Source organism: Anomaloglossus baeobatrachus, chromosome 4, assembly GCF_048569485.1.
Source record: "Anomaloglossus baeobatrachus isolate aAnoBae1 chromosome 4, aAnoBae1.hap1, whole genome shotgun sequence".
NCBI classification, from domain to species: Eukaryota; Metazoa; Chordata; class Amphibia; order Anura; family Aromobatidae; genus Anomaloglossus; species Anomaloglossus baeobatrachus.
Window position 1 is genome coordinate 415,709,843 of NC_134356.1, and position 26,334 is coordinate 415,736,176.

General features: G+C 49.9%; 1 protein-coding gene across 1 annotated transcript in view; it reads left to right on the forward strand.

Annotated features, from left to right (window-relative positions):
* The window catches only part of TMEM209 (transmembrane protein 209), a 156,648-nt gene that overhangs the window by 13,008 nt on the left and 117,306 nt on the right, over nucleotides 1-26,334 (forward strand). The window contains exons 3-4 of the mRNA XM_075342614.1: nucleotides 8,782-8,840; nucleotides 24,627-24,758. Of these exons, the coding sequence (XP_075198729.1) occupies nucleotides 8,782-8,840; nucleotides 24,627-24,758 (191 nt within the window). The remainder of the gene's footprint in view (nucleotides 1-8,781; nucleotides 8,841-24,626; nucleotides 24,759-26,334) is intronic.

The window sequence follows — 26,334 nt, forward strand, 5'->3', positions numbered from 1 at the left end:
TTATCTATGAACTGCTTCAATATTTACTGCCACCACAGTTTGTCCCCTTGCCATGCTGATAGTTCTGCTTCACGTCACTTGTCTTATTTACTGCTCCATTCTATGTCCTGTTGTGTATAAATATGTACTGTTGACCTTAGGGAGATCAACATATCCACTGCGGAGACACCATCACGTGTTTCTCAACGCAGTGATTCTAGAGCAACGCCCCCTGAGAAGTATGCAAATAAGAAAGCCGCGGAGACACCATCACGTGTTTCTCAACGCTGCCAGGAAACTAGCCAGGTCTTTCACCGGGAAGGAACAACCACGGGAAGGGCAGTCTCCAGTCAAGGAGACCACCTATACCAAACATGGTATCCATCCACAGACAGACGTTTCGGGGTATTTGCCCCTCATCAGTGTGGAGTAGGAATCTGGCTAGTGGGGGCAATGCCTAGTAAAAGACTACTTAAGCAAGCATTGCTGACCTTAAGGAGATCAACATATCCACTGCGGAGACACCATCACGTGTTTCTCAACGCAGTGATTCTAGAGCAACGCCCCCTGGGAAGTATGCAAATAAGTATGCAAATAGTAACTGTCTCCGCAGTGGATATGTTGATCTCCCTAAGGTCAACAATGCTTGCTTAAGTGATCTTTTACTAGGCATTGCCCCCACTAGCCAGATTCCTACTCCACACTGATGAGGGGCAAATACCCCGAAACGGCTGTCTGTGGATGGATACCATGTTTGGTATAGGTGGTCTCCTTGACTGGAGACTGCCCTTCCCGTGGTTGTTCCTTCCCGGTGAAAGACCTGGCTAGTTTCCTGGCAGCATTGAGAAACACGTGATGGTGTCTCCGCGGCTTTCTTATATGTGTATAAATATGTGACTCTTCAGATTTTGTGTTATACTGAGCCTGATGAAGAGACCTGTGTAGTCTCGAAAGCTTGCTATTATTACCATCTTTTCAGTTAGCCATTAAAAGGTATCAACCACTGAGAACTCTCAGTTCTTTTAAAGGGAACCTGTCACCAGTGTTTTGCCCTATAAGCTGCGGCCACCACCACCGGGCTCTTATATACAGCATTCTAACATGCTGTATATAAGAGCCCAGGCCGCTGTGTAGAACATAAAAAAACACTTTATAATACTCACCTAAATCAGTCGCTGCAGTGGATGTGGCTCAAATGGGCGTCTCCGTTCTCCGGTGCCAGTGCCTCCTCTTTCGGCCATCTTTCTCCTCCTTCTGAAGCCTGTGTGCATGACGCGTCCTACGTCATACACACTCGCCGGTCCCGCGCATGCGCACTACAATACTTTGATCTGCCCTGCTCAGGGCCTGAATGCCGGCGAGTGTGTGTGACGTCGGACGCGTCATACACCACAGCTTCAGAAGGACGACAGAGGCGGCGATAAAGATAGCCGAAAGAGGCGGCGCCGGCACCAGAGGATGAAGATGCCCATTTGACCCACATCTACCGCAGCGACCGGTTTAGGTGAGTATTTTATAAAGTGTTTTTTATGTTCTACACAGCGGCCTGGGCTCTTATATACAGCATGTTAGAATGCTGCATATAAGAGCCCACTTTTGGTGGCTGCAGCTTATAGGGCAAAAAACTGGTGACAGGTTCCCTTTAAACAATTTTTTTTTTTGCTTATCCCTGAAAATTCAAGTTGGTGTATGTGTTTCCCCCCGATTTTCCCTTTTCACCAAGGACTGTATAAAATATCAGGACACAAAGGGCCAAAGAGAAGCTGTTTGAGATTCTGAACAGCTTGAAGTTGGAAGATCTCTTATCCTCCCACCAGCCCACATTCTCAGTATTTGTCTGGCTGCTTGGTTTTTGAAACAGCAATTCTAAAAGCTAGAGTTCTTCCAGTCAGTCATGTTGCACCCTTCAGATCAGTAGGAAGCAAGTAACAATTGTCTTCTATAGCAAAATATGGAAGACCTTTATTCTTGGTACGGTGCTATCCTTCTAGACCCTCTTCATCTGAACATTCCTAAGATTAAAGCCCAATACCTTAATTCAGTTTCAGGCCTAAGCTCTTTCTTTGATCAAAGATAATATCTGTATAAGGCTAGGTTCACATTTCCGTTGTTTTAAATCCGTCAGGTCCGTCAGCAACGGATCAGTTGTTTTTTTTAGATGTCAACTGACGCAACATATGTGTTTTCTTCGGCGCTCCATTGGGAGACCCAGACGATTGGGTGTATAGCTACTGCCTCCGGAGGCCACACAAAGTATTACACTAAAAAGTGTAAGGCCCCTCCCCTTCTGCATATACACCCCCCGTGGATCACGGGCTGCTTCAGTTTTATGCTTTGTGCGAAGGAGGTCAGACATCCACGCATAGCTCCACTGTTTTAGTCAGCAGCAGCTGCTGACTATGTCGGATGGAAGAAAAGAGGGCCCATACTAGGGCCCCCAGCATGCTCCCTTCTCACCCCACTTTTGTCGGGTGTTTGTTAAGGTTGAGGTACCCATTGCGGGTACGGAGGCTGGAGCCCACATGCTGTTTTCCTTCCCCATCCCCCCTCGGGGCTCTGGGTGAAGTGGGATCTTACCGGTCTCCAGGCACTGAGACCGGGCTCCATCCACAGACCCAGAGAACCTGCTGGATATGGAGCTGAGTATCGTCAGGGACAGGGCCCTGCTACATTAAGGTACTCTGTGTCTCCGTACACATCGCGCACACACACACCAGCATTGCTGGGAGTGCTAGTGCGCCGGGGACAACAGCGCGGAGCGCTTGTGCTATTATTCACTGCAGCTTAGCTGAGTGAATTTATGTGTTAGAAACTGCCGCGCCGGCCGCTGCGGGGTGTTTTACACTGTGGCGCGTCTGGGACTTGTGGTGCGCCAGGGACTTCCGCGCTGGCCGTGCATAGGACGGCCGCGCTTATTACTCGAGTCCCCGGCTTTGCGGCCTAGTTTTCACTTCGTTCCCGCCCCCAGCCCTGCCAGTCAGGGGAGGGGCGGGACGCTGTACAGACAGTCAGCGCCGAGAGCTGGAGTCTGCTTTGCATTCTCCAGCCCCCTTCACTGGACACAGTGGGACGCCAGTTTCCCGCTCTTGTCTGGGGCACGCCCACGGCCCGCCCCTCTTCACAAGACGCCGGCAGCCATTCCTGCACGCAGTCTGGGCTGGAAAAGGGAGACAAGCTCTGGGCAACCAGTCACAGGATTCGGGCGACCACACACCCGCCTTTGGGCGGGCGGTAAGCAGCACCTGAAGTGCTGACCCCACTAATGCCATTTGTACTTTATGCCTAGATGGCTAGACTACAGCAGCAAAAAGCAAGGGTGCTAAGGCACAGGCTTTCTAGGCTGCTTGTATTGCATGTGCTGAAGTGTTCATTTGTACTTTATGCTGGTATGCTATACACTGCACTGTACGGTCGCTATTCTTGGCTATATACTCCTAGATGGCTGGACAACAGCAGCAAAAAAGCAAGGGTGCTAAGGCACAGGCTTTCTATGCTGCTTGTACTGCATGTGCTGAAGTGTTCATTTGTACTTTCTGCTTGTATGCTATACATTGCACTGTACGGTCGCTATTCTTGGCTATATGCTTCTAGATGGCTAGACAACAGCAGCAAAAAAAGAAAGGGTGCCAAGGCACAGGCTTTCTATGCTGCTTGTACTGCACGTGATACTGTTCCACACGGCAGGTTCCACGGTCCCCATTGTGTGCAATGCTCCCCTGTAGCACTTGGTCAGCCGGGGTCTCTGCTAGAGGTGGCTAAAGGAACCACCTGTGAACCCTGTCCAGGGACAGGGACGGAGTTGCAATTTCGGCTGATAGGTCTGTGACTGTGACTAACATCTTAGAGACTTTGCAGTCCAGACGGACCATGGGCAATGTTGATACGCCCTCATTTGGAACAAATCAGTGCTCCGGGGGGGTCCCATGCATCCCAGGGCGCAGGCTCTGACACGGACGACAGTCCCAGACAGTCTAAGCGAGCTCGCTGGGAGCGGCACTCGGCTTCATCACTGGTTAGGGTCCCAGCGGGACTCTCTGTATGATGAGGCAGACGTAGCTGATCAGGACTCTGATCCTGAGACCGCTCTCAATCCGGATACTCCGGATAGTGACGCCATAGTGAATGATCTTCTAGCGTCCATCAAGGGAATGTTGGATATTTCTCCCTCAGCTCCTCCGGTGGAGGAGTCAGCTTCACAGCAGGAGAAATCCCTTTTCAGTATCTCAAGCGTATATTGAGTACTTTTCTGGCCACTCTGACTTCAGAGAAGCAATCCGGAAACACCACACTTATCCAGATAAGCGTTCTCCAATCGTATTAAGGATGCACGTTATCCTTTTTTCTCCCTGACGTGGTCAAGCGCTGGACCCAGTGTCCAAAGGTGGATTCCCCTATCTCCAGGCTTGCGGCTAGATCCATAGTTGCAGTGGAAGATGGGACTTCACTTAAAGATGCCATTGACAGACAGATGGTCCTCTGGTTGAATTCTGTCTATGAAGCTATCTGCGTGTCGGGTGCTCCGGCATTCGCAGCCGTATGGGCATTCCAAGCTTTTTCAGCTGGTCTTGCGCACGTGGACACTGTCACATGTACATCTGTGCCGCAGATGGCGTCCTTAACCTCGCAATGTCTGCATTGCGACTTACGCTATTAATGCTGTCCTGCACTCTACGAGCCGTACGTCAGTGGCGTCCGCCAACTCCGTGGTTTTATGCAGAGCCTTGTGGTTGAGGGAATGGAAAGCAGATTCTGCTTCCAAAAAAGTGCTTAACCAGTTTGCCGTTATCTGGTGACAGACTGTTTGGTGAGCGATTGGATGAAATCATTAAACAGTCCAAGGGTAAGGACTCTTCCTTACACCAGCCCAGATCAAACAACACCTTCAACAGAGGAAGGGACAGTCGAGGTTTCGGTCCTTCCCAGGCTCGGGCAGGTCCCAATTGTCCTCGTCCAAAAGGACTCAAAAAGCTCAGAGAGGCGCAGATTCCTGGCAGGCTCAATCACGCCCAAGGAAGGCGGCCGGAGGAACCGCTACCAAGGCGGTTTCCTCATGACGTTCAGCTCTCTCTCTCCGCATCCGCGGTCGGTGGCAGACTCTCCCGCTTTGGCGACATTTAGCTGCCACAGGTCAAAGACCGGTGGGTGAGAGACATTTTGTCTCACGTGTACAGGATAGAGTTCTGTTCTCGTCCTCCGACTAGATTTTCAGAACTTCCTCACCTCCCGACCGAGCCGATGCTCTTCTGCAGGCAGAAGGAGTGGTAATCCCTGTTCCTCCTCAGGACCAAGATACGGTTTTTACTCCAATCTGGTTGTGGTACCAAAAAACGACGGCTCTTCCGTTCCGTTTTGGACCTAAACCTGCTCAACAAGCACGTGAAAACCAGGCGGTTCCGGATGGAATCCCTCCGCTCCGTCATTGCCTCCATATCTCAAGGAGATTTCCTAGCGTCAATAGACATCAGGATGCTTATCTCCACGTGCCGATTGCTCCAGAGCACCGGTGTTGGCTAAGATTCGTTATTGAAGACGAGCATCTTCAGTTCGTAGCCCTGCCCTTCGGTCTGACGACAGCCTCACGGCTTTTCACAAGTTCATGGCAGCAGTGGGAGTAGTCCTGCACTCTCAGGGTCACTCTGTGATCCCTTACTTGGACAATCTACTTGTCAAGGCACCCTCTCAAGAGGCATGCCAACACAGCCTGAACGTGGCGCTGGAGACTCTCCAGAGTTTCGGGTGGATCATAAACTTTTCAAAGTTAAATCTGACACCTACCCAATCGCTGACATATCTTGGCATGGAGCTTCACACTCTCTCAGCGATAGTGCAGCTCCCGCTGGACATACAGCGTTCACTACAGACGGGGGTGCAGTCTCTCCTTCAAGGCCAGTCACACCCCTTAAGACGCCTCATGCAGAGGCAGTCCTTTTCGCGCAGTTTCATCTGCGTCCACTTCTATAGGACATTCTTCACCAATGGGATGGGAAGTCAACGTCCCTAGACAGGAACGTACCCCTTTCTCAGACGGGCAAGGACTCTCTTCAGAGGAGTCCACCCCTCAGATCAATGTTCTGGAAATCTGGGCAGGGTATCTTGCCCTGCAAGCCTTCCAGCAGAGGCTGGAAGGCAAACAGATCCGAACTCAGCCGGACAACTTCACAGCGGTGGCATACATCAACCACCAAGGCGGAACACGCAGTCGGCAAGCCTCCCAGGAAGTCCGGCGGCTTCTGATGTGGGTGGAAGACAGAGCATACACCATATCCGCAGTTCACATCCCGGGCGTAGAAAACTGGGAAGCAGGCTTCCTCAGTCGCCAGGGCATGGACGCAGGGGAATGGTCTCTGCACCCGGACGGGTCTTAAGAAATCTGTCGCCGCTGGGGGAGGCCGGACGTCGACCTAATGGCGTCTCGGCACAACAACAAGGGCCCGATTTTCATGGCGCGGTCTCACGATCAAAGAGCTCTGGCGGCAGGCGCCTTAGTTCAGGATTGGTCGCAGTTCCAGCTACCCTATGTGTTTCCCCCTCTGACACTGTTGCCCAGAGGGCTACGCAAGATCAGCTCCGATTGCCGCCGCGCCATCCTCGTCGCCCCAGACTGGCCAAGGAGGTCGTGGTACCTGCATCTGTGGCATCTCACGGTCGGCCAACCGTGGGCACTACCAGACCGGCCAGACTTACTGTCCCAAGGGCCGTTTTTTCCATCTGAATTCTACAGCCCTGAACCTGACTGGTGGCTATTGAGTCCTGGATCCTAGCGTCTTCAGGATTATCTCAAGACGTCATTGTCACCATGAGACGGGCTAGGAAGCCGACGTCTGCCGAGATCCACCACAAGACGTGGAAGATATTCTTATCTTAGTGCTCTGCTCAGGGAGTGTCTCCCTGGACATTTGCATTGCCTACTTTTCCTTCCTTCCTGCAATCTGGTTTGGGAAAAGGTTTGTCGCTCGGCTCCCTTAACGGACGAGTCCCAGCGCTGTCTGTATTTTTTCAGAAGCGCATAGGGCGACTTCCTCAGGTACGCACGTTCCTGCAGGGGGTTTGTCACATTGTCCCTCCGTACAAGAGGCCGTTAGACCCATGGGATCTGAACAGGGTACTAATTGCTCTCCAGGAGCCGCCCTTTGAGCCTCTGAGGGATGTTTCACTTTCTCGACTTTCACAGAAAGTGGCCTTTTTGGTAGCGGTCACGTCTCTTCAGAGAGTGTCCGAGCTCGCAGCGCGGTCATCCAAAGCTCCCTTCTTGGTGTTTCACCAAGACAAGGTAGAGCTGCGCCTGATCCGGGGTTTCTCCCTAAGGTGGTATCCCCCTTTTCATCTCAGTCAGGATATCTCCTTACCTTCCTTTTGTCCTCATCCAGTTCATCGATATGAATTGGATTTGTATTTGTTGGATCTGATGAGAGCACTCAGAATCTACTTTTCCCGCACGGCGCCCCTGCGCCGCTCGGATGCACCCTTTGTACTTGTCGCTGGTCAGCGCAAAGGGTCGCAGGCTTCCAAATCCACCCTGGCTCGATGGATCAAGGAACCAATTCTTGAAGCCTACCGTTCTGCTGGGCTTCCGGTTACATCAGAGCCGTGGGTGCGTCCTGGACATTACGGCACCAGGCTACGGCTCAGCAGGTGTGCCAGGCGGCTACCTGGGCGAGTCTGCACACCTTCACCAAGCGTTATCAGGTGCATGCCTACGCTTAGGCGGATGCCAGCCTAAGTAGAAGAGTCCTGCAGGCGGCGGTTGCCTCCATGTAGGGAAGGGCTGTTTTTACAGTCCAAACTTGAGGTATTAATTTACCCACCCAGGGACTGCTTTTGGACGTCCCAATCGTCTGGGTCTCCCAATGGAGCGCCGAAGAAGAAGGGAATTTTGTTACTTACCGTAAATTCCTTTTCTTCTAGCTCCAATTGGGAGACCCAGCACCCGCCCCTGTTCCTTCGGGATTTTTTGGTTGTTCGGGTACACATGTTGTTCATGTTGAATGGTTTCAGTTCTCCGATGTTCCTTCGGATTGAATTGTTTAACCAGTTATTGGCTTTCCTCCTTCTTGCTTTTGCACTAAAACTGAAGCAGCCCGTGATCCACGGGGGGTGTATATGCAGAAGGGGAGGGGCCTTACACTTTTTAGTGTAATACTTTGTGTGGCCTCCGGAGGCAGTAGCTATACACCCAATCGTCTGGGTCTCCCAATTGGAGCTAGAAGAAAAGGAATTTACGGTAAGTAACAAAATTCCCTTCTTTCACAGGAATCCTGTGAAAAAACGTATCCGTTGCGTTTGTTACATCTGCTATGCGTCCGTTTTTTGACGGCTCAGTCATGATCAGTTTGTGTTTGGGACAGCCCAGTGGGTGTGCCAAACCTGCTGGGCATGCTCAGTAGAGCATGACGGAATCCAGCGCTGGATTCCGTTGTAAGACGGATTACGCAGGAATCCAGCACCATAGACATCCATTACAAGCTTGACGGATGGCGACGGATTCCTGCGCGGCGCGTTAATTTTGACGGCCAGAAAAACGTTACATTCTGCGTTGCTCCCCGCCCGGCGGTCAGTCAAAAAACAACTGACCGCGACGCAGCGGATGCAACGCAAGGTCATCAGTCGCAATCCGCCACTAATACAAGTCTATGGGACACAACGGAATCCGCTAAACGAATGCCGTTGTTTACCATAGCCGCGGATTGTGACACATTTTAACGGAAATGTGAACCTAGCCTTAGGTGACGAGAGATTGTTTATCTGATGCACACTATAATTGGAAAGTCTAGTATTTTAATTTGGCTATTTTTTTTATTTCAGGACTGGGAAAATATTTAGTACATATTATAAAATTTCATGCTGGCCCTTATGGTACATTGGTAAGTTGTAATGCACTTATTTTCATGAATATCTGACACTACTTGTTTGTTTTTCTTTGTAAAGCTGGATTTTAGAGGGGTTGTCTAATTGTCAGTGGTTGTCATGATTGTCTGCATACCTTTTTTCTTGCTTTAAGGGGTTGTCCGTTATAAAATAAGTCTGCAGTCACTCTACTTTCTCACCATTGCAAAAAATCCAAAACAAAAACCCTCCATCATAGAATTTAAGCACTAGAGTCAGCAGCCTTATAGACCATAAATGGAGTGACGCTGTGCATGTTCCCCTCCTGTTCTTGGTATGTAGAAAGGGAGCCTTTCACCCCCGAAATGCATTTTGACTGATATGCAGTGTTATTGGGAACATAGCCCCTATAGCAAACATTGTACCTAATTACTGTTACAGTGCCTGAGGAAATAACTGTTAACCCCTTCACGACCATGGACGTATCTTTCCGTCATGGATCGTGTCCCGGTAAGCCCCGCCCCCTGCCGCGGGCAGGTGGCGTGGATCGGCACACATATCAGCTGTTTTCAACAGCTGACATGTGTGCCTACATGTTCCGAGTGGAATCACATTAACCCCTTAGATCTCGCTGCCAAAGTCTGGCAGCGAGATCTATATGCGCGCGGCCATGTTTTCTACTTACCGCCGCCCCCTCCGGACGTCACGTGAGTGATCACGTGACGTTCGGTGGTTGCCATCGTAGCACAGGGTCATGTGATGACGCCTACTGCTAAGAAGTATCACTTTCCTTTTTCCTCGGCACGGAGCAGAGGAAAAAAGAAAGTGACTGTTTCTGCTGTTTACAGCGGTATAGCTGTGATCAGTAGATAGCGATCGGATTGCTGATCGCTATAGCCCCCTAGGGGGACTAATAAAATAAAAAAAGTAAAAAAAAAGTTTTAAAAAATTAAAAAAAAACCTAAAAGTTCAAATCACCCCCTTTTCCCCCATTGAAAATTAAAGGGTTAAAAAAAAAATAAATATACACATATTTGGTATCGCCGCGTTCAGAAATGCCCGATCTATCAAAATATAAAATCAATTAATCTGATTGGAATTTTTTTGCCACTACGCCGTTTACCAAACGCCAAAATTACGTTTTTTGGTCGCCGCAAGTTTTACGCAAAATGCAATAACAGGCGATCAAAACGTAGCATCTGCGCGAAAATGGTACCATTAGAAACATCAGCTCGAGACGCAAAAAATAAGCAGTCACTGAGCCATAGATCCCAAAAAAATGAGAACTCTACGGGTTTCGGAAAATGGCGCAAAACGTACGCCACTTTTATTGGACAAGCTTGTGAATTTTTTTTAACCCCTTAGATATAAGTAAACCTATACATGTTTGGTGTCTACAAACTCGCACCGACCTCAGGAATCATACGCACACATGAGTTTTACCATATAGTGAACACCGTGAATAAAAGATCCCAAAAACTATTGTGCCATCACACTTTTTTTACAATTTTTCCACACTTGGAATTTTTTTGCTTCTTTCCAGTACACCATATGGTAAAACTTATGGTTTTCTTTAAAAGTACAACTTGTCCCGCAAAAAACAAGCCCTCATATGGCAAGATTGACGGAAAAATAAAAAAGTTACGGCTCTCGGAAGAAGGGGAGCAAAAAACAAAAACGAAAAAACGGAAAGTGCCCCGGGGCTGAAGGGGTTAATTCATATGGAAATGAGGAGGCTTGATGTGACTGAGTTCAGTACATTGCTTTCTGATTTGCTTTTTGGGCCCTTCCTCTGCTTCTAATTGACAGTGCTTCCTTCCCAGAGTGAGCATGTCTGAATGCTGTCTTTGCTTGTGAAGTTACTCACTTAGTAGCCAACCTAGTTTTCCATGTCTCCTTTCTTCTAATGACATACACCATACATGTGGAAATGCAGTGAGTGGCGTCGGAAGAAAGATCTATAGGAGAACGCTCCCAGCCGCTGTGTTTGCATGACCTGGTACAGCCATTCCACATACTTACACACTGGCAGCATTCACACAGTGCTCAATCTGGAAAGAGGAGGAATGCCCAAATATGCAAATTAGGATGTGTAATAGCACACCAAACTTTGCCATGCCAAGGGTGCACAGAAGCCACTTCATTTGCACGTGAAATGAGGTATTGTCTTAGGCTACTTTCACACATCCGGTTTGAGCACTGCGGCTCAATTCGGCTGTGAAAACTATGCAACGGATGCGGCGAAAACACCGCATCCTTTGCATAAGTTTTTACATGCGGCCCGTCCGTTTTTTTCCGGTTGCGGCATGCTACTGAGCATGCGCAGTGGAAAAAACCGCATGCGGCGACCGGATGCGTCTTTTTCCGCATCGCGCCGCATCCGGCCTCCATAGGTATGCATTGAAAAATGCGCCGCAGCGGCCGGATGCGGCGCGATGCGGTGTTTTTTGCTGGAGCAAAAAACGTTGCAGGGAACGTTCGATCCGGCCGCCGCATCGGCTAAATCTGCCGCATGCGGCAAAAACCGGACCGAATGCAAGCCCCTGCGGCACAATACGGCACTAATGTAAGTCTATGCAAAAAAACCCCGCAACCGGCGTTACAAAAATCCGGATGTGTGAAAGTACCCTTAGGCACTGTACCAGTAACAGGTACAGGGCCAGTATTGTTACAGGGGCTAAGTCCCATATAACAGTCTGTAGCCCATTTAAAATTTTAGGGATGACACTCTTTATTTAAAGCCCAAATTGTGGGACCACTGGAGGTTCCTGGGATAGAACCCCCAGTGATCAGCAAGGTTATATATATATATATATATATATATATATATATATATATATATATATATATATATATATATATATATATATATATATATATATATATATATATATATATATATATATATATATATATATATATATAGTATATTATATATTTTTGTTTTTTAAAACCCTTTTATGCCTTAGATTTAAAGAGAAGCAATCAACAATTACATTGAATTAGGGTGCGTGCCCACGAGCAGTATTTGCAGCGGTTTGGACGCAGCATATGTCAGCTGCGTCCAAACCGCTGTGGTATACAGTACAAGCATAGTGGACGGGATTCCTAGACATCCCGTGCCCACTGTGCTTGTTTTTTCTGCAGCACATCAATTGTTTGCTGCAGAATCACATGTGTCCTCCGTAGGGAGAACACAAGCGAGAGACTGCAGCGCACTGAACCCAGATCGTGGGTACTGACAGCTGCGGTCTCCTGTGGAGGAGACGCGTGCCCTCTCCTCCCCCGGTCAGGACTCGCTGCGTCCTGAAAGCAGCGAGTCCTGATCGTGGGCACATACCCTAAGAGTGCAGTTTTGTGAGATGAAATGGGTTGACCCCCTTCATGCATATTTCTTTACTTATTCAGAGTAAAGGGAACCTGTTGCCTACAATCTGTAGTTCCATAGCGTTCTAATCGTGTTTGGAAGTTTAACGACAGCATCGGCTACAGGGAAAAAACTAAATTTATATTCTCCCTGTAGCCGCTTACTTCATGATCAGTGCTGTGCAGAGAGATGTAACAGTTACTGCTCAGTACAAGGTGAGCATGGTATATATACTGTACATATGTGTACATATGTGACATTCCTACAATTTGTGAATTATGAGTTTTATAATAGATGGCTAATCATTAATGTCAGGCTAACAGCCATCTGTTTATACAGTCTCTAAATAATAGATTGTAACATATGTGTCTGGATTCTGTGACATTTGAGACAAAGCATATATAGTTTTCTTTGTCGCTCCATTGGGAGACCCAGACAATTGGGGGTGTATAGGCTATGCCTCCGGAGGCCGCACAAAGTATTACACTAAAAGTGTAAAGCCCCTCCCCTTCTGCCTATACACCCCCCGTGCTCCCACGGGCTCCTCAGTTTTTATGCTTTGTGCGAAGGAGGCAGACATGCACGCACAGCTCCATAGATTGGTCAGCAGCAGCTGCTGACTATGTCGGATGGAAGAAAAGTGGGCCCATATAGGGCCCCCAGCATGCTCCCTTCTCACCCCACTCTTGTCGGCGGTGTTGTTAAGGTTGAGGTATCCATTGCGGGTACGGAGGCTGGAGCCCACATGCTGGAGCCCACATGCTGTTTTCCTTCCCCATCCCCCTTAGGGCTCTGGGTGAAGTGGGATCCTATCGGTCTCCAGGCACTGAGACCGTGCTTCATCCACAACTCCTGGGAGCCTGCTGGATAGGAGCCGGGTATCGTTCAGGGACATGGCCCTGCTACTTGGAGGTACTCTGTGTCCCCGTGGGGACCGAGCACAGCAACACTCCAGCATTGCTGGGTGTGCTAGTGCACCGGGGACCGCGGCGCTGACCGGATTAAATGTGCCATTACACACTCAGCGTCGCTGAGTGTGTTTATGTAGGGGGACTACCGCGCTGACCGCCGCCGCCATGTTTAGCACTGAGGCGCGGCTGGGACTTGTAGTGCGCCGGGGACTTCCGCGCGGCCGCGCTTTTACGGCGGCCGCGCTTATTACTCGAGTCCCCGGCTTTTGCGGCCTAGTCTTTCTTCCTCCCGCCCACAGCCCTGACAAGCAGGGGAAGGGCGGGACGCTGTACAGACGAGCAGCAATGAGGGCTGGAGAATGCTTTGCATACTCCACCCCCCTCACTGTGCACTGTGGGGCACCAGTTCCCGCACTTTCTGGGTCACGCCCACGGCTCCCTCTCTCCTCAGGACGCCGGCAGCCATTCCTGTCAGCTCCTCGGACGCTGCAGAGGGGGACAAATTCTGGGAGACCCAGGCAGGGATTCTAGTGGCCTCACAACCGCTTTAAGCGGGTGGTAAGCAGCACCTGTGGTGCTAGCCCCATTGTGCAGAAGTGTAATTATATGTTTATGGTATATACTTTACACTGTATAGTGCACAGTTGTTTTTCTGGCTATATACCCTATTGTGTTGCTCAGGGAAGACAATAGCATGGCGCCCACAAAAGGCAGGGGTGCCAAAACACAGGCTTACTATGCGGCCTGCGCCGCATGTACGACGCCGCTACCGGCAGGTTCCACTGACCCTCATTGTGTGCACTGCTCGGCCCCTACTGCACTTGCTCAGCCGGAGCCTCTGCTAAGAGGGGCCCAGGGGGAGCCACCTGCTGACACTCTCCAGGTGACAGGGACGGAGTTTGCAGTCTTTACGGATAAACTCTCTGAAACTATGGCTAAGATACTAGAAGCCTTGCAGTCCAGACCGGTATCTCAGCACAGGGACTCTGTTGAATCATTGTTCCCTGGACCCCCTCAGTTGGACCAACAATGTCCCCCCGGGGTATCTCATAGATCCCAGGCTGGGGGCTCTGACACGGACCCCAGCCCCAGACCGATTAAGCGAGCTCGCTTGGAAATTCCCTCGACATCATCATATTGTTCAGGGTCTCAGCGGGGGGAATCTCTGGTTGATGACGCGGAGACAGCTGATCAGGATTCTGATCCTGAGGCCGCTCTCAATCTTGATACTCCTGACGGGGACGCCATAGTGAGCGATCTTATTGCGTCCATCAATCGAATGTTGGATATTTCTCCCTCAGCTCCTCCGGTGGAGGAGTCGGCTTCTCAGCAGGAGAAATTCCGTTTCAGGTTTCCCAAGCGTACACCGAGTATGTTTCTGGACCACTCTGATTTCAGAGAGGCAGTCCAGAATCACCATGCTTGTCCAGATAAGCGTTTTTCTAAGCGCCTTAAGGATACACGTTATCCCTTTCCCCCTGACGTGGTCAAAGGTTGGACTCAGTGTCCCAAGGTGGATCCTCCAATCTCCAGACTGGCGGCTAGATCCATACTTGCAGTGGAAGATGGGGCTTCACTCAAAGATGCCACTGACAGGCAGATGGAGCTCTGGTTGAAATCCATCTATGAAGCTATCGGCGCTTCTTTTGCCCCAGCATTCGCAGCCGTATGGGCGCTACAAGCTATATCAGCAGGTCAAGCGCAAATCGACGCAGCCACACGCACTTCCGCGCCGCAGGTGGCGTCCATAACCGCTCAGACGTCGGCAATGGCGTCTTACGCTATTAATGCTGTCCTGGACTCTGCGAGCCGTACGGCGGTTGCATCCGCCAATTCGGTGGTACTCCGCAGGGCCTTGTGGCTACGGGAATGGAAGGCAGATTCTGCTTCCAAAAAGCGCTTAACTAGTTTGCCAATTTCTGGCGACCGATTGTTTGGCGAGTGTTTGGATGAAATCATCAAACAACCCAAGGGAAAGGATACATCCTTACCCCAGCCCAAACCGAACATACCCCAACAAAGGAGGGAGCAGTCGAGGTTTCGGTCCTTTCGGGGCGCGGGCAGGTCCCAATTCCCCTCGTCCAAAAGGCCTCAGAAAGATCAAAGGAACTCTGATTCATGGCGGTCTAAGTCACGTCCTAAAAAGACCACCGGAGGTGCCGCTACCAAAGCGGCTTCCTCATGACTTTCGGCCTCCGCAATCTGCATCCTCGGTCGGTGGCAGGCTCTCCCGCTTTTGCGACACCTGGCTGCCACGGGTAAAAGACCGCTGGGTGAGAGACATTCTGTCTCACGGTTACAAGATAGAGTTCACCTCTCGTCCCCCGACTCGATTCTTCAGGTCATCCCCGCCTCCCGAGCGAGCCGAGGCTCTTCTGCAGGCGCTGGGCACTCTGAAGGCAGAAGGAGTGGTGGTCCCTGTTCCTCTTCAGCAACAGGGTCACGGTTTTTACTCCAACCTGTTTGTGGTCCCAAAGAAGGACGGGTCTTCCGTCCTGTCCTGGACCTAAAACTGCTCAACAAACACGTAAAGACCAGGCGGTTCCGGATGGAATCCCTCCGCTCCGTCATCGCCTCAATGTCCCAAGGAGATTTCCTTGCATCGATCGATATCAAAGATGCTTATCTCCACGTACCGATTGCTCCAGAGCACCAGCGCTTCTTGCGCTTCGCCATAGGAGACGAACACCTGCAGTTCGTGGCACTGCCGTTCGGCCTGGCAACAGCCCCACGGGTTTTCACCAAGGTTAAGGCTACTGTAGTAGCGGTCCTCCACTCTCAGGGTCACTCGGTGATCCCTTACTTGGACGATCTCCTGATCAAGGCACCCTCTCAAGAGGCATGCCAACACAGCCTCGACGCTACTCTGGAGACTCTCCAGAGTTTCGGGTGGAGTATCAATTTTCCAAAGTCAAATCTGACACCGGCCCAATTGCTGACATATCTTGGCATGGAGTTTCATACCCTCTCAGCGATAGTGAAGCTTCCGCTGATCAAGCAGCGGTCGCTACAGAAGGGGGTACAATCTCTCCTTCAAGGTCAGGCACACCCCTTGAGGCGCCTCATGCACTTCCTGGGGAAGATGGTGGCAGCAATGGAGGCAGTCCCTTTTGCGCAGTTTCACCTGCGTCCTCTTCAATGGGACATCCTTCGCAAATGGGACAGGAAGCCGACGTCCCTCGACAGGAACGTCTCTCTCTCTCAGGCGACCAAAGCTTCCCTTCGGTGGTGGCTTCTTCCCACTTCATTATCGAAGGGGAAATCCTTCCTACCCCCATCCTGGGAGGTGGTCACGACGGACGCGAGTCTGTCAGGGTGGGGAGCGGTTTTTCTCCACCACAGGGCTCAGGGTCCGTGGACCCGGCAAGAGTCCTCACTTCAGATCAATGTTCTGGAAATACGGGCAGTGTACCTTGCCCTGAAAGCGTTCCAGCAGTGGCTGGAAGGCAAGCAGATCCGAATTCAGTCGGACAATTCCACAGCGGTGGCATACATCAACCACCAAGGCTGCACACGCAGTCGGCAAGCCTTCCAGGAAGTCCGGCGGATCTTGATGTGGGTGGAAGCCACGGCCTCCACCATCTCTGCAGTTCATATCCCGGGCGTGGAAAACTGGGAAGCAGATTATCTCAGTCGCCAGGGCATGGACGCAGGGGAATGGTCCCTTCACCCGGACGTGTTTCAGGAGATCTGTTGCCGCTGGGGGGTGCCGGACGTCGACCTCATGGCGTCCCGGCACAACAACAAGGTACCGACGTTCATGGCACGGTCTCAAGATCCCAGAGCTATGGCGGCAGACGCCTTAGTTCAGGATTGGTCGCAGTTTCAGCTCCCTTATGTGTTTCCTCCGCTGGTACTGTTGCCCAGAGTGTTACGCAAGATCAGGGCCGACTGCCGCCGCGTCATCCTCGTCGCTCCAGACTGGCCGAGGAGGTCGTGGTACCCGGATCTGTGGCATCTCACGGTCGGCCAACCGTGGGCACTACCAGACCGACCAGACTTGCTGTCTCAAGGGCCGTTTTTCCATCTGAATTCTGCGGCCCTCAACCTGACTGTGTGGCCATTGAGTCCTGGATCCTAGCGTCTTCAGGATTACCTCAAGAGGTCATTGCCACTATGAGACAGGCTAGGAAACCAACGTCCGCCAAGATCTACCACAGGACGTGGAAAATTTTCCTGTCATGGTGCTCTGCTCAGGGTTTTTTCTCCCTGGCCTTTTGCCTTGCCCACTTTTCTGTCCTTCCTTCAATCTGGACTGGAAAAGGGTTTGTCGCTCGGCTCCCTTAAGGGACAAGTCTCAGCGCTCTCTGTGTTTTTCCAGAAGCGCCTAGCCAGACTTCCACAGGTACGCACGTTCCTGCAGGGGGTTTGTCACATCGTTCCTCCTTACAAGCGGCCGTTAGAACCCTGGGATCTGAACAGGGTGCTGATGGCTCTTCAGAAACCACCATTCGAGCCAATGAGGGATATTTCTCTCTCACGCCTTTCGCAGAAAGTGGTTTTCCTAGTAGCAGTCACCTCTCTTCGGAGAGTGTCTGAGCTAGCAGCGTTGTCGTGCAAAGCCCCTTTCCTGGTGTTTCACCAGGACAAGGTGGTTTTGCGTCCGGTTCCGGAATTTCTCCCCAAGGTGGTATCCCCCCTTTCATCTCAATCAGGATATCTCCTTACCCTCTTTTTGTCCTCATCCAGTTCACCAATGTGATAAGGATTTGCACTTGTTAGATCTGGTGAGAGCACTCAGACTCTACATTTCTCGTACGGCGCCCCTGCGCCGCTCGGATGCACTCTTTGTCCTTGTCGCTGGCCAGCGTAAAGGGTCACAGGCTTCCAAATCAACCCTGGCTCGGTGGATCAAGGAGCCAATTCTCGAAGCTTACCGTTCTGCTGGGCTTCCGGTCCCCTCAGGGCTTAAGGCCCATTCTACCAGAGCCGTGGGCGCGTCCTGGGCTTTGAGGCACCAGGCTATGGCTCAGCAGGTGTGTCAGGCGGCTACCTGGTCGAGCCTGCACACTTTCACGAAACACTATCCGGTGCATACCTATGCTTCGGCGGATGCCAGCCTAGGTAGACGAGTCCTTCAGGCGGCGGTTGCCCACCTGTAGGAAGGGGCCGTTTTACGGCTCTATTACGAGGTATTAACCCCTTCAGCCCCAAGCCTATTTTGACCCTAAAGACCAGGCCATTTTTTGCAATTCTGACCAGTGTCACTTTATGAGGTTATAACTCTGGAACGCTTCAGCGGATCCCGGTGATTCTGAGATTGTTTTTTCGTGACATATTGGGCTTCATGTTAGTGGTAAATTTAGGCCGATATTTTTTGCATTTCTTTGTGAAAAAAACGGAAATTTCGCGAAAATTTTGAAAATTTTGTAATTTTCAAACTTTGAATTTTTATGCTCTAAAACCAACGAGACATATGACACAAAATAATTAATAAATAACATTTCCCACATGTCTATTTTACATCAGAACAATTTTGGGGAAAAAAAAAAAATTTAAGGAAGTTATAGGGGTTCAAAGTTTATGAGCAATTTCTCATTTTTACAACAAAATTTACAAAGCCACTTTTTTTAGGGACCACATCACATTTGAAGCAATTTTGAAAGGTCTACATGACACAGAACACCCAAAAGTGACACCATTCCAAAAACGGCACCCCTCAGGCTACTCAAAACCACATTCAAGAAGGTTATTAACCCTTCAGGTGCTTCACAGTAACTAAAGCAATGTGGAAGGAAAAAATGAACATTTTACTTTTTGCAACAAAAATGTTAATTTAGCCTCAAATATTGCATATTCACAAGGGTAGCAGGATTAAATGAACCCCCAAAATTTGTTGGGCAATTTCTACTGAACACGCAGATACCTCATATGTGGCGAAAAAACACTGTTTGGGCGCACGGCAGGACTCGGAAGGGAAGGAGCGCCATTTGACTTTTTTGAACAGAAAATTAGCTGGAATCGTTAGCCGCACCATGTTGCGTTAGGAGAGCCCCTGAGGTGCCGAAACAGTGGAGCTCCCCCACATGTGACCCCATTTTGGAAACTAGACCCCTCATGGAATTTATCTAGATGTCTATTGAGCACTTTGAGCCTCTGGGGGCTTCACAGAAGTTTATAACGTTGAGCCGTGAAAATAAAAAAAAACTTTTTTACCACAAAATTGTTACTTCAACCAGGTAGCTTTTTTTTCACAAGGGTATCAGGAAAAATTGCACCATAAAATGTATTGTGCAATTTCTCCTGAGTACGCAGATATCTCACATGTGGTGGAACTCAAATGTTTGGGCGCACAGCAGGGCTCGGAAGGCAAGGAGCGTCATTTGACGTTTCAAACGCAAAATTGTCTGGGATAATTAGCGTATTCCATGCTGTTTGGAGACCCCCTGAGGTGCCGAAACAGTGGAGCTCCACCACATGTGACCCCATTTTGGAAACTAGACCCCCATGGCATAGAAAAAAAAACAGCGGAAGATGGGGGGGGGGGCGGCAGATGGGGCGGCAGCAGATGGGGGGGCAGCGGCATATAAAGGGAGCATCTGTGATTGTGAGACGGCGGCTGGGATAGGGTGGGGGCGGATGGGAGAGGGCGCAGTGGATGCAGGAGCGGCAGAGGATGGGGGGAGGGGGCGGGTGGGGGGGATGGGTGGGAAGGGGAGTGGGAGGTGAGATTGGGGATAGTTACCCTACAGGATGGATCTAGGCAGCTGGATCACAGAAGATGAAGGAGGCAGCAGATCGGTGAGGGTGAGAGGTGGGGGAGGGAGCGCAGCGCAGATCACGGAGGAGACAGGTGAGCAGAGCACAGATCACGGAGGAGACAGGTGAGCAGAGCACAGATCACGGAGGAGACAGGTGAGCAGAGCACAGATCACGGAGGAGACAGATGAGCAGAGCACAGATCACGGAGGAGACAGGTGAGCAGAGCACAGATCACGGAGGAGACAGGTGAGCAGAGCACAGATCACGGAGGAGACAGGTGAGCAGAGCACAGATCACGGGGGTGAGAGGTGAGGGAGCGCAGATCACGGAGGTGACAGGGGAGGGAGCGCACATCACGGCGGTGACAGGGGAGGGAGCGCACATCACGGCGGTGAGAGGGGAGGGAGCGCACATCACGGCGGTGACAGGGGAGGGAGCGCACATCACGGCGGTGACAGGGGAGGGAGCGCACATCACGGCGGTGACAGGGGAGGGAGCGCACATCACGGCGGTGACAGGGGAGGGAGCGCACATCACGGCGGTGACAGGGGAGGGAGCGCACATCACGGCGGTGACAGGGGAGGGAGCGCACATCACGGCGGTGACAGGGGAGGGAGCGCACATCACGGCGGTGACAGGGGAGGGAGCGCACATCACGGCGGTGACAGGGGAGGGGGCGCACATCACGGCGGTGACAGGAGAGGGGGCGGGTAGCTGACCACGGGGGTGAGAGGTGGGGGGGAGCGTGCAGCACATCACGGAGGGGAGGGGGCGAGCAGCACATCACGGAGGGGAGGGGGCGAGCAGCACATCACGGAGGGGAGGGGAGGGGGCGAGCAGCACATCACGGAGGGGAGGGGAGGGGGCGAGCAGCACATCACGGAGGGGAGGGGAGGGGGCGAGCAGCACATCACGGAGGGGAGGGGAGGGGGCGAGCAGCACATCACGGAGGGGAGGGGGAGAGCAGCACATCACGGAGGGGAGGGGGCGAGCACCGATCACGAGGGGGAGGGGCCGGGCAGCAGATCGGAGGGAGCGGTGGCACTATGACAGATGGAGGAGGACAGGGTGCACGATCCCTGTCCTCCTCCATCTGTCATAGTGCCACCGCTCCCTCCGATCTGCTGCACGGAGGTGAGGGGCCGGGCAGCAGATTGGGGGAACGGTGGCACTGTGGCAGATGGAGGGCGGCGGCGGCAGCGGATCGGGAGGTGTGGGGGTGAGGGTGCGGGCAGGAGATCGGGGAGACAGGTGGCAGATCGCGGAGGGCAGCGGCGGCGGATCGGGACGCTTTTCGTACAGTGAGTGCAATGGCAGCGCGGCAACTTCCGGGTCCCATGCTCCGGTCTCATAACAGCATGGGACCGGAGCTTGTCGCCCTGCCATTGCACTGTGTACACTCACTGTGCTCAGCGTGCTGCAGGGACAAGGGAAGCTGATGGGGGCCGTCACCGGCAACAGGTCCACTGTGATTGGAGAAATTGGTCACAAGGCCGATCTCTCCAATCAGAGCAGTGGAGCTGGGGGAGGGTGATCCAGTGAGGTCATCCAGCTCCAGCCAATGGCCAGTGCTACAGCTGCACTGGCCAGGGCTGGATTTCAATGTTTCAGTCATTTTAAATGGCTGGAACATTACAGTGGCTGTGATTGGTTGAGCGGCGTTCCTCAGCCAATCACAGCCTCCGTAGGTCCGGGGAGGAGGCACCACCCCTCCTGAGGTCAGGTACAGGTCCCCTCCTCCCCGAATCTGCGGTTTATGTTAACCGATCGCAGTCACCGGAGGCTCCGGTGCCGCGATTCCGCCATGACGGAAAGATCCGTCCTTGGTCGTTAAGGCCCAGGGCACAAGGACGGATCTTTCCGTCCATGGTCGTGAAGGGGTTAATTTACCCACCCAGGGACTGCTTTTGGACGTCCCAATTGTCTGGGTCTCCCAATGGAGCGACAAAGAAGAAGGGAATTTTGTTTACTTACCGTAAATTCCTTTTCTTCTAGCTCCAATTGGGAGACCCAGCACCCGCCCCTGTTTTTTTGTGTACACATGTTGTTCATGTTGAATGGTTTCAGTTCTCCGATATTCCTTCGGATTGAATTTACTTTAAACCAGTTTATAATTTTTTTCCTCCTTCTTGCTTTTGCACCAAAACTGAGGAGCCCGTGGGAGCACGGGGGGTGTATAGGCAGAAGGGGAGGGGCTTTACACTTTTAGTGTAATACTTTGTGCGGCCTCCGGAGGCATAGCCTATACACCCCCAATTGTCTGGGTCTCCCAATTGGAGCTAGAAGAAAAGGAATTTACGGTAAGTAAACAAAATTCCCTTCTTTAAATAAAGGGAGGGGATGGACCCCCTTACATGCCGTTCTGAGGTGGGTGGGCATGGGCTTTTTGATTTTTCTCTATATTACAATGCCGCACTATTATTTTCTTAAGTTATTTAGAGATGGGAAGTAATAGCTATGGGACCATTAGAGACTCTTTTGGGCAAGTTAGGGGGACAGAGAAGGGGTTACGCTTTCCTCTCCACTGCTGGCTCTATTATCACATTTTTGAGACAATAATACGTGTCAGTTGGAGATTTCCAGTCCCCCTGGGGTGCTCATTTCTATATTTTGGTAATCCAGGATTCGAGGTCTAGCTTAATACCAGGTCTTTCTTGGATCTTAGAAGGAATAATATTCCAACTTAATAGGAGTACCGTGGAAATGGCGTCATCAAATCTGAAGTGGATCTCTTAAATTCCCCAACCCTGAAGGGGGCTGATATGGCTTTTGGTCAACTTCGTCATGTCATTTCTTGGGTGACAAATGGAGAGCTTTCATGGAGTTGTTTGAAAATACACCCATTATGGGAAGACAACAGTTCACTTTTCTCTTACTTGTATGGGTCTGATTTAAGATGGGCGCCAGAAAGGGCTTTTTTATCTATGTTCCCTGGTACAATTTATTTCAGCCACTACTTCGTTCACTCCCCAGTGATGGAAGTCCAACATTACCCTCTCTAGTGTGTAAACTGGAAAGTTACATAGCCAAAGATATTTATATATAGTCTATCTCTTTGGCTATGTAACTAAAATAGGTGCTACGTCAGTAACAATATTTTATGACCAAAAGAAATAGGGGGGAAAAAAACCCTCAATACATTATCAATGTGCACACAAGTAAAATAATTAAATATTTTGTTAGAAACCCCAAAGCAATATTCCATAAAAGCAATTAAAAACTAAACAAACAAACTAAAATAACACCTCGATTTAAAGAGAATCTGTCACCAGGTTAAGACCTTATATGAGAGCAGCATAACGTAGGGGCACAGATCCTGATTCCAGCGATGTGTCACTTACTGGGCTGCTTAGTGTAATTTTATTAAAATTACTGATTAATCAGCAGTAGATTATCATTAGAGGACTACTTGGTGTGCTGCAGGTAGTCCAGCATATTCATGAGCTCTGTATAACTGCTAGATCTACAGCAGAGAAAACATTGATTTTATCAAAATTAGAGCAAACAGCTCAGTAAGTGACACATCACTGGAATCAGGATCTCTGGCCACACATTATGCTGCTCTCAGGTGGGGGAGGAAAAACCTGGTGACAGATTCTCTTTAACTAAAATAAGTTCTGGAAGCATTTTCTCAAGCAGATCTTTGTCTGGCCTTAGATCTTAACCGCTTTTTTTTATTTTTACATATAAGAACAGGATTTTCTCTGGCATAAGACATTGACTCACAGATATCAAGGTATAATTTTATTCAAGTAGATCGCTTGAGAGACCAATAGCGCAAAATATGGTCTTATCTTTGATACGAAGGTGCCGTGAGTGAGGAAACATGCTCACTGAGAAAGTAACAATGCTGAGAAAGCATTACACGGCTGCAGCAGCCCCACGGTGTATGAAGAATCGAAGATTGGAAGGGGTTAATCCATGCTACTGTAGACAAGGAGACCATAAGTGGTAATTCGTAGATATGATTTATTTGTCAATGCGTTTCTGTGCCTACAAACCCCTAATTCTTCAGGACAATAAAGAACACACATGGATTCAACACCAGGTCAAATTACAATCCATATTATCTGTGCATAGTGCATTGGTAATCTGACTTGGTGTTGATTGCATGTATTTTCTTTGTCCTTACAGAGTTGTTTGTATTTTTGTTTTGTTTTTTTTATTCTCGAAATGCGTCAACAAATCACTTATGGACTTCCTATCTTCTGCAGTGCAGATCAACCCCTTCCTTCCAATGTTCAATTATTCAATGTTCTATGACGTACATGCCCATATAGACTGCTTAGGGGGGTTGATCCTACTTGACAGTTCTTTAAATATAATATTTTGTGAAATGTTTTATAATTTTTCCTTTTTATGTACACTCTTTGCTTTCTCTCTAGTGATATTTTTATTTGTAACAACTGATTATCTGAATAATTGTCCTACTACAGCAGTGATTACTGTGCAATCACGGTGTAGGGAGCAGCAACTGTTACAGCTCTGTGCACTGCCCTGATTGTAAGGCTGGGGCCACACGGGGCACTACTGCGATGCTCGCATGAGACTCGGCTCGCGCTGGTAGCACATGTTTTATCGCATTCCACTCGTACCGATTTTCTCGCCGTTTGGCTTAGGCCTAAGCAAGTGGCTGAAGGGAGAATATAACTTGTTTTTTTCTCTCTGCAGCCACTTCTCCAGTTACACTGCTAAATAAGATTTAAATCACTTTTTACGTAAAAATTGCAAAAACATCTACTGTTTTGTGGGTGATCGGTTCCCTTTTAAAGAGCTATAAGTAGATTGTAATAAACTTACAAGAATGTGGGATCTTAATTTTTTTTTTATGTATCTCTCAACAGAGCTGGCATTTGCTTTATTGTTTAGTATGAATGCATTGGTTGATTTTTGGAGGTATTTCAAGTACACTATAACTTCACCAAATCTTACTCTGAGCCCCTCCCAGCAAAAACTTCTTGGTGTACAAAATTCATGTAAGTATTTCCAGTGCATAAATTGACTATACAGTGTGAACATGAGGCCTTTCATTTCTGTATCGTTTTTTGTTTTTTTTATATATTTTAAATTTGCGCCTTATTAAAGTTTGATTATGTTTGTGTTTTTGTTTTTTTATTTTGGGATTATTAAATCCATCCGCTTGACTTATCAATTGCAAGTTTTTAACTCCTTCACGGCCTTTGATGTACCCATAATGCACAGGCTGAAAGGAGTTCCTGGCTTATGACTAGAGTTGAGCGGATTGCTAATAATGTGGGTCCGGCGGATCAGTGGCGGGTTGACAAGGAAGTCCGAGATCCGATCCGGCCCAGTATATGTCAACGAGGAGCGGAATCTGGGACGAGCGAGCGAGAGAGAGAGAGACAAAAATAATTTAATGCCGAATCCGGATCATGCACCCGGAATCCCGCTTCCAGGTCGGACTCGGATCTACTGCTGAAACCGCACGGATCTGGATTTTGCTAGTCTGGGTCCGCTCAACACTACTTATGACGTATGGGTATGTCGTGGCGATCATGCAGGACACAGGAGCTTTGCTCTCGTGATTACTGCTGGCAGCTCAGCTTAAAGGCCGCTTTACACACAATGACATCGCTAACGAGATATCGCTGGGGTCACGGAATTCGTGACGCACATCCGGCCTCGTTAGCGACGTCGTTGCGTGTGACACGTACGAACAACCGCTAACTATCAGAAATACTCACCAAATCGCTGATTGTTGACACGTCGTTCCTTTCCCAAGTATCGTTGCTCGTGCTGGACGCAGGTTGTTCGTCGTTCCTGAGGCAGCACACATCGCTACGTGTGACACCCCGGGAATGAGGAACAATATCGTACCTGCGTCCTCCAGCAACGAGGTGGGAGTGACGTGAATGCGGCTGCTCTCCGCCCCTCCGCTTCTATTTGTGCCTTGTGTGTGTCGTTGCTGTGATGCCGCACAAACCGCCCCCTTAAAGAGGTTGTTCGCCGGCCACAGCGACGTCGCTAGGAAGGTAAGTAGTGTGACGCGTCCTAGCGATATTGTTCGCCACGGGCAGCGATTTGCCCGTGACTCACAAACGACGGGGGCGGGTGCGATCGCTAGCGATATCGCAGCGTGTAAAGCGCCCTTAAGTGATAACCGCCCCTGGCTGTTTACCCCCTTTTCAATGGCGATTGCACTCCTTCTCACAGCCTCCTAAATGCAGCAATCATGCCACCTATGCCCCATCTAAACACACCTACATTGGGAGCCTAAGTATACCAGTCACATGGTGACCTCCGTTAGCAACAGTGCACTTTTATAGGATAAGGTCCTGGAATTAATTTTGCTGCACATTCTATGGTACTTGGTGATGATGCTATTATGCTCTATGTCCTAATTATGCGCTAAGATGTGTTACAGGCAAATGTGCTGGGTGTTTTCTTTCTCAGGGCTTTGAATATTCTGGTGGCATACGTTTCATTATGTAGGCATTAGTGTTTTTATATGGTTTTACTTGTATTTAATAAACTATTTATGGTGTTGTGACTCGAACTTGCTTCTCCCAATGGTTACATGTTTCCTACAAG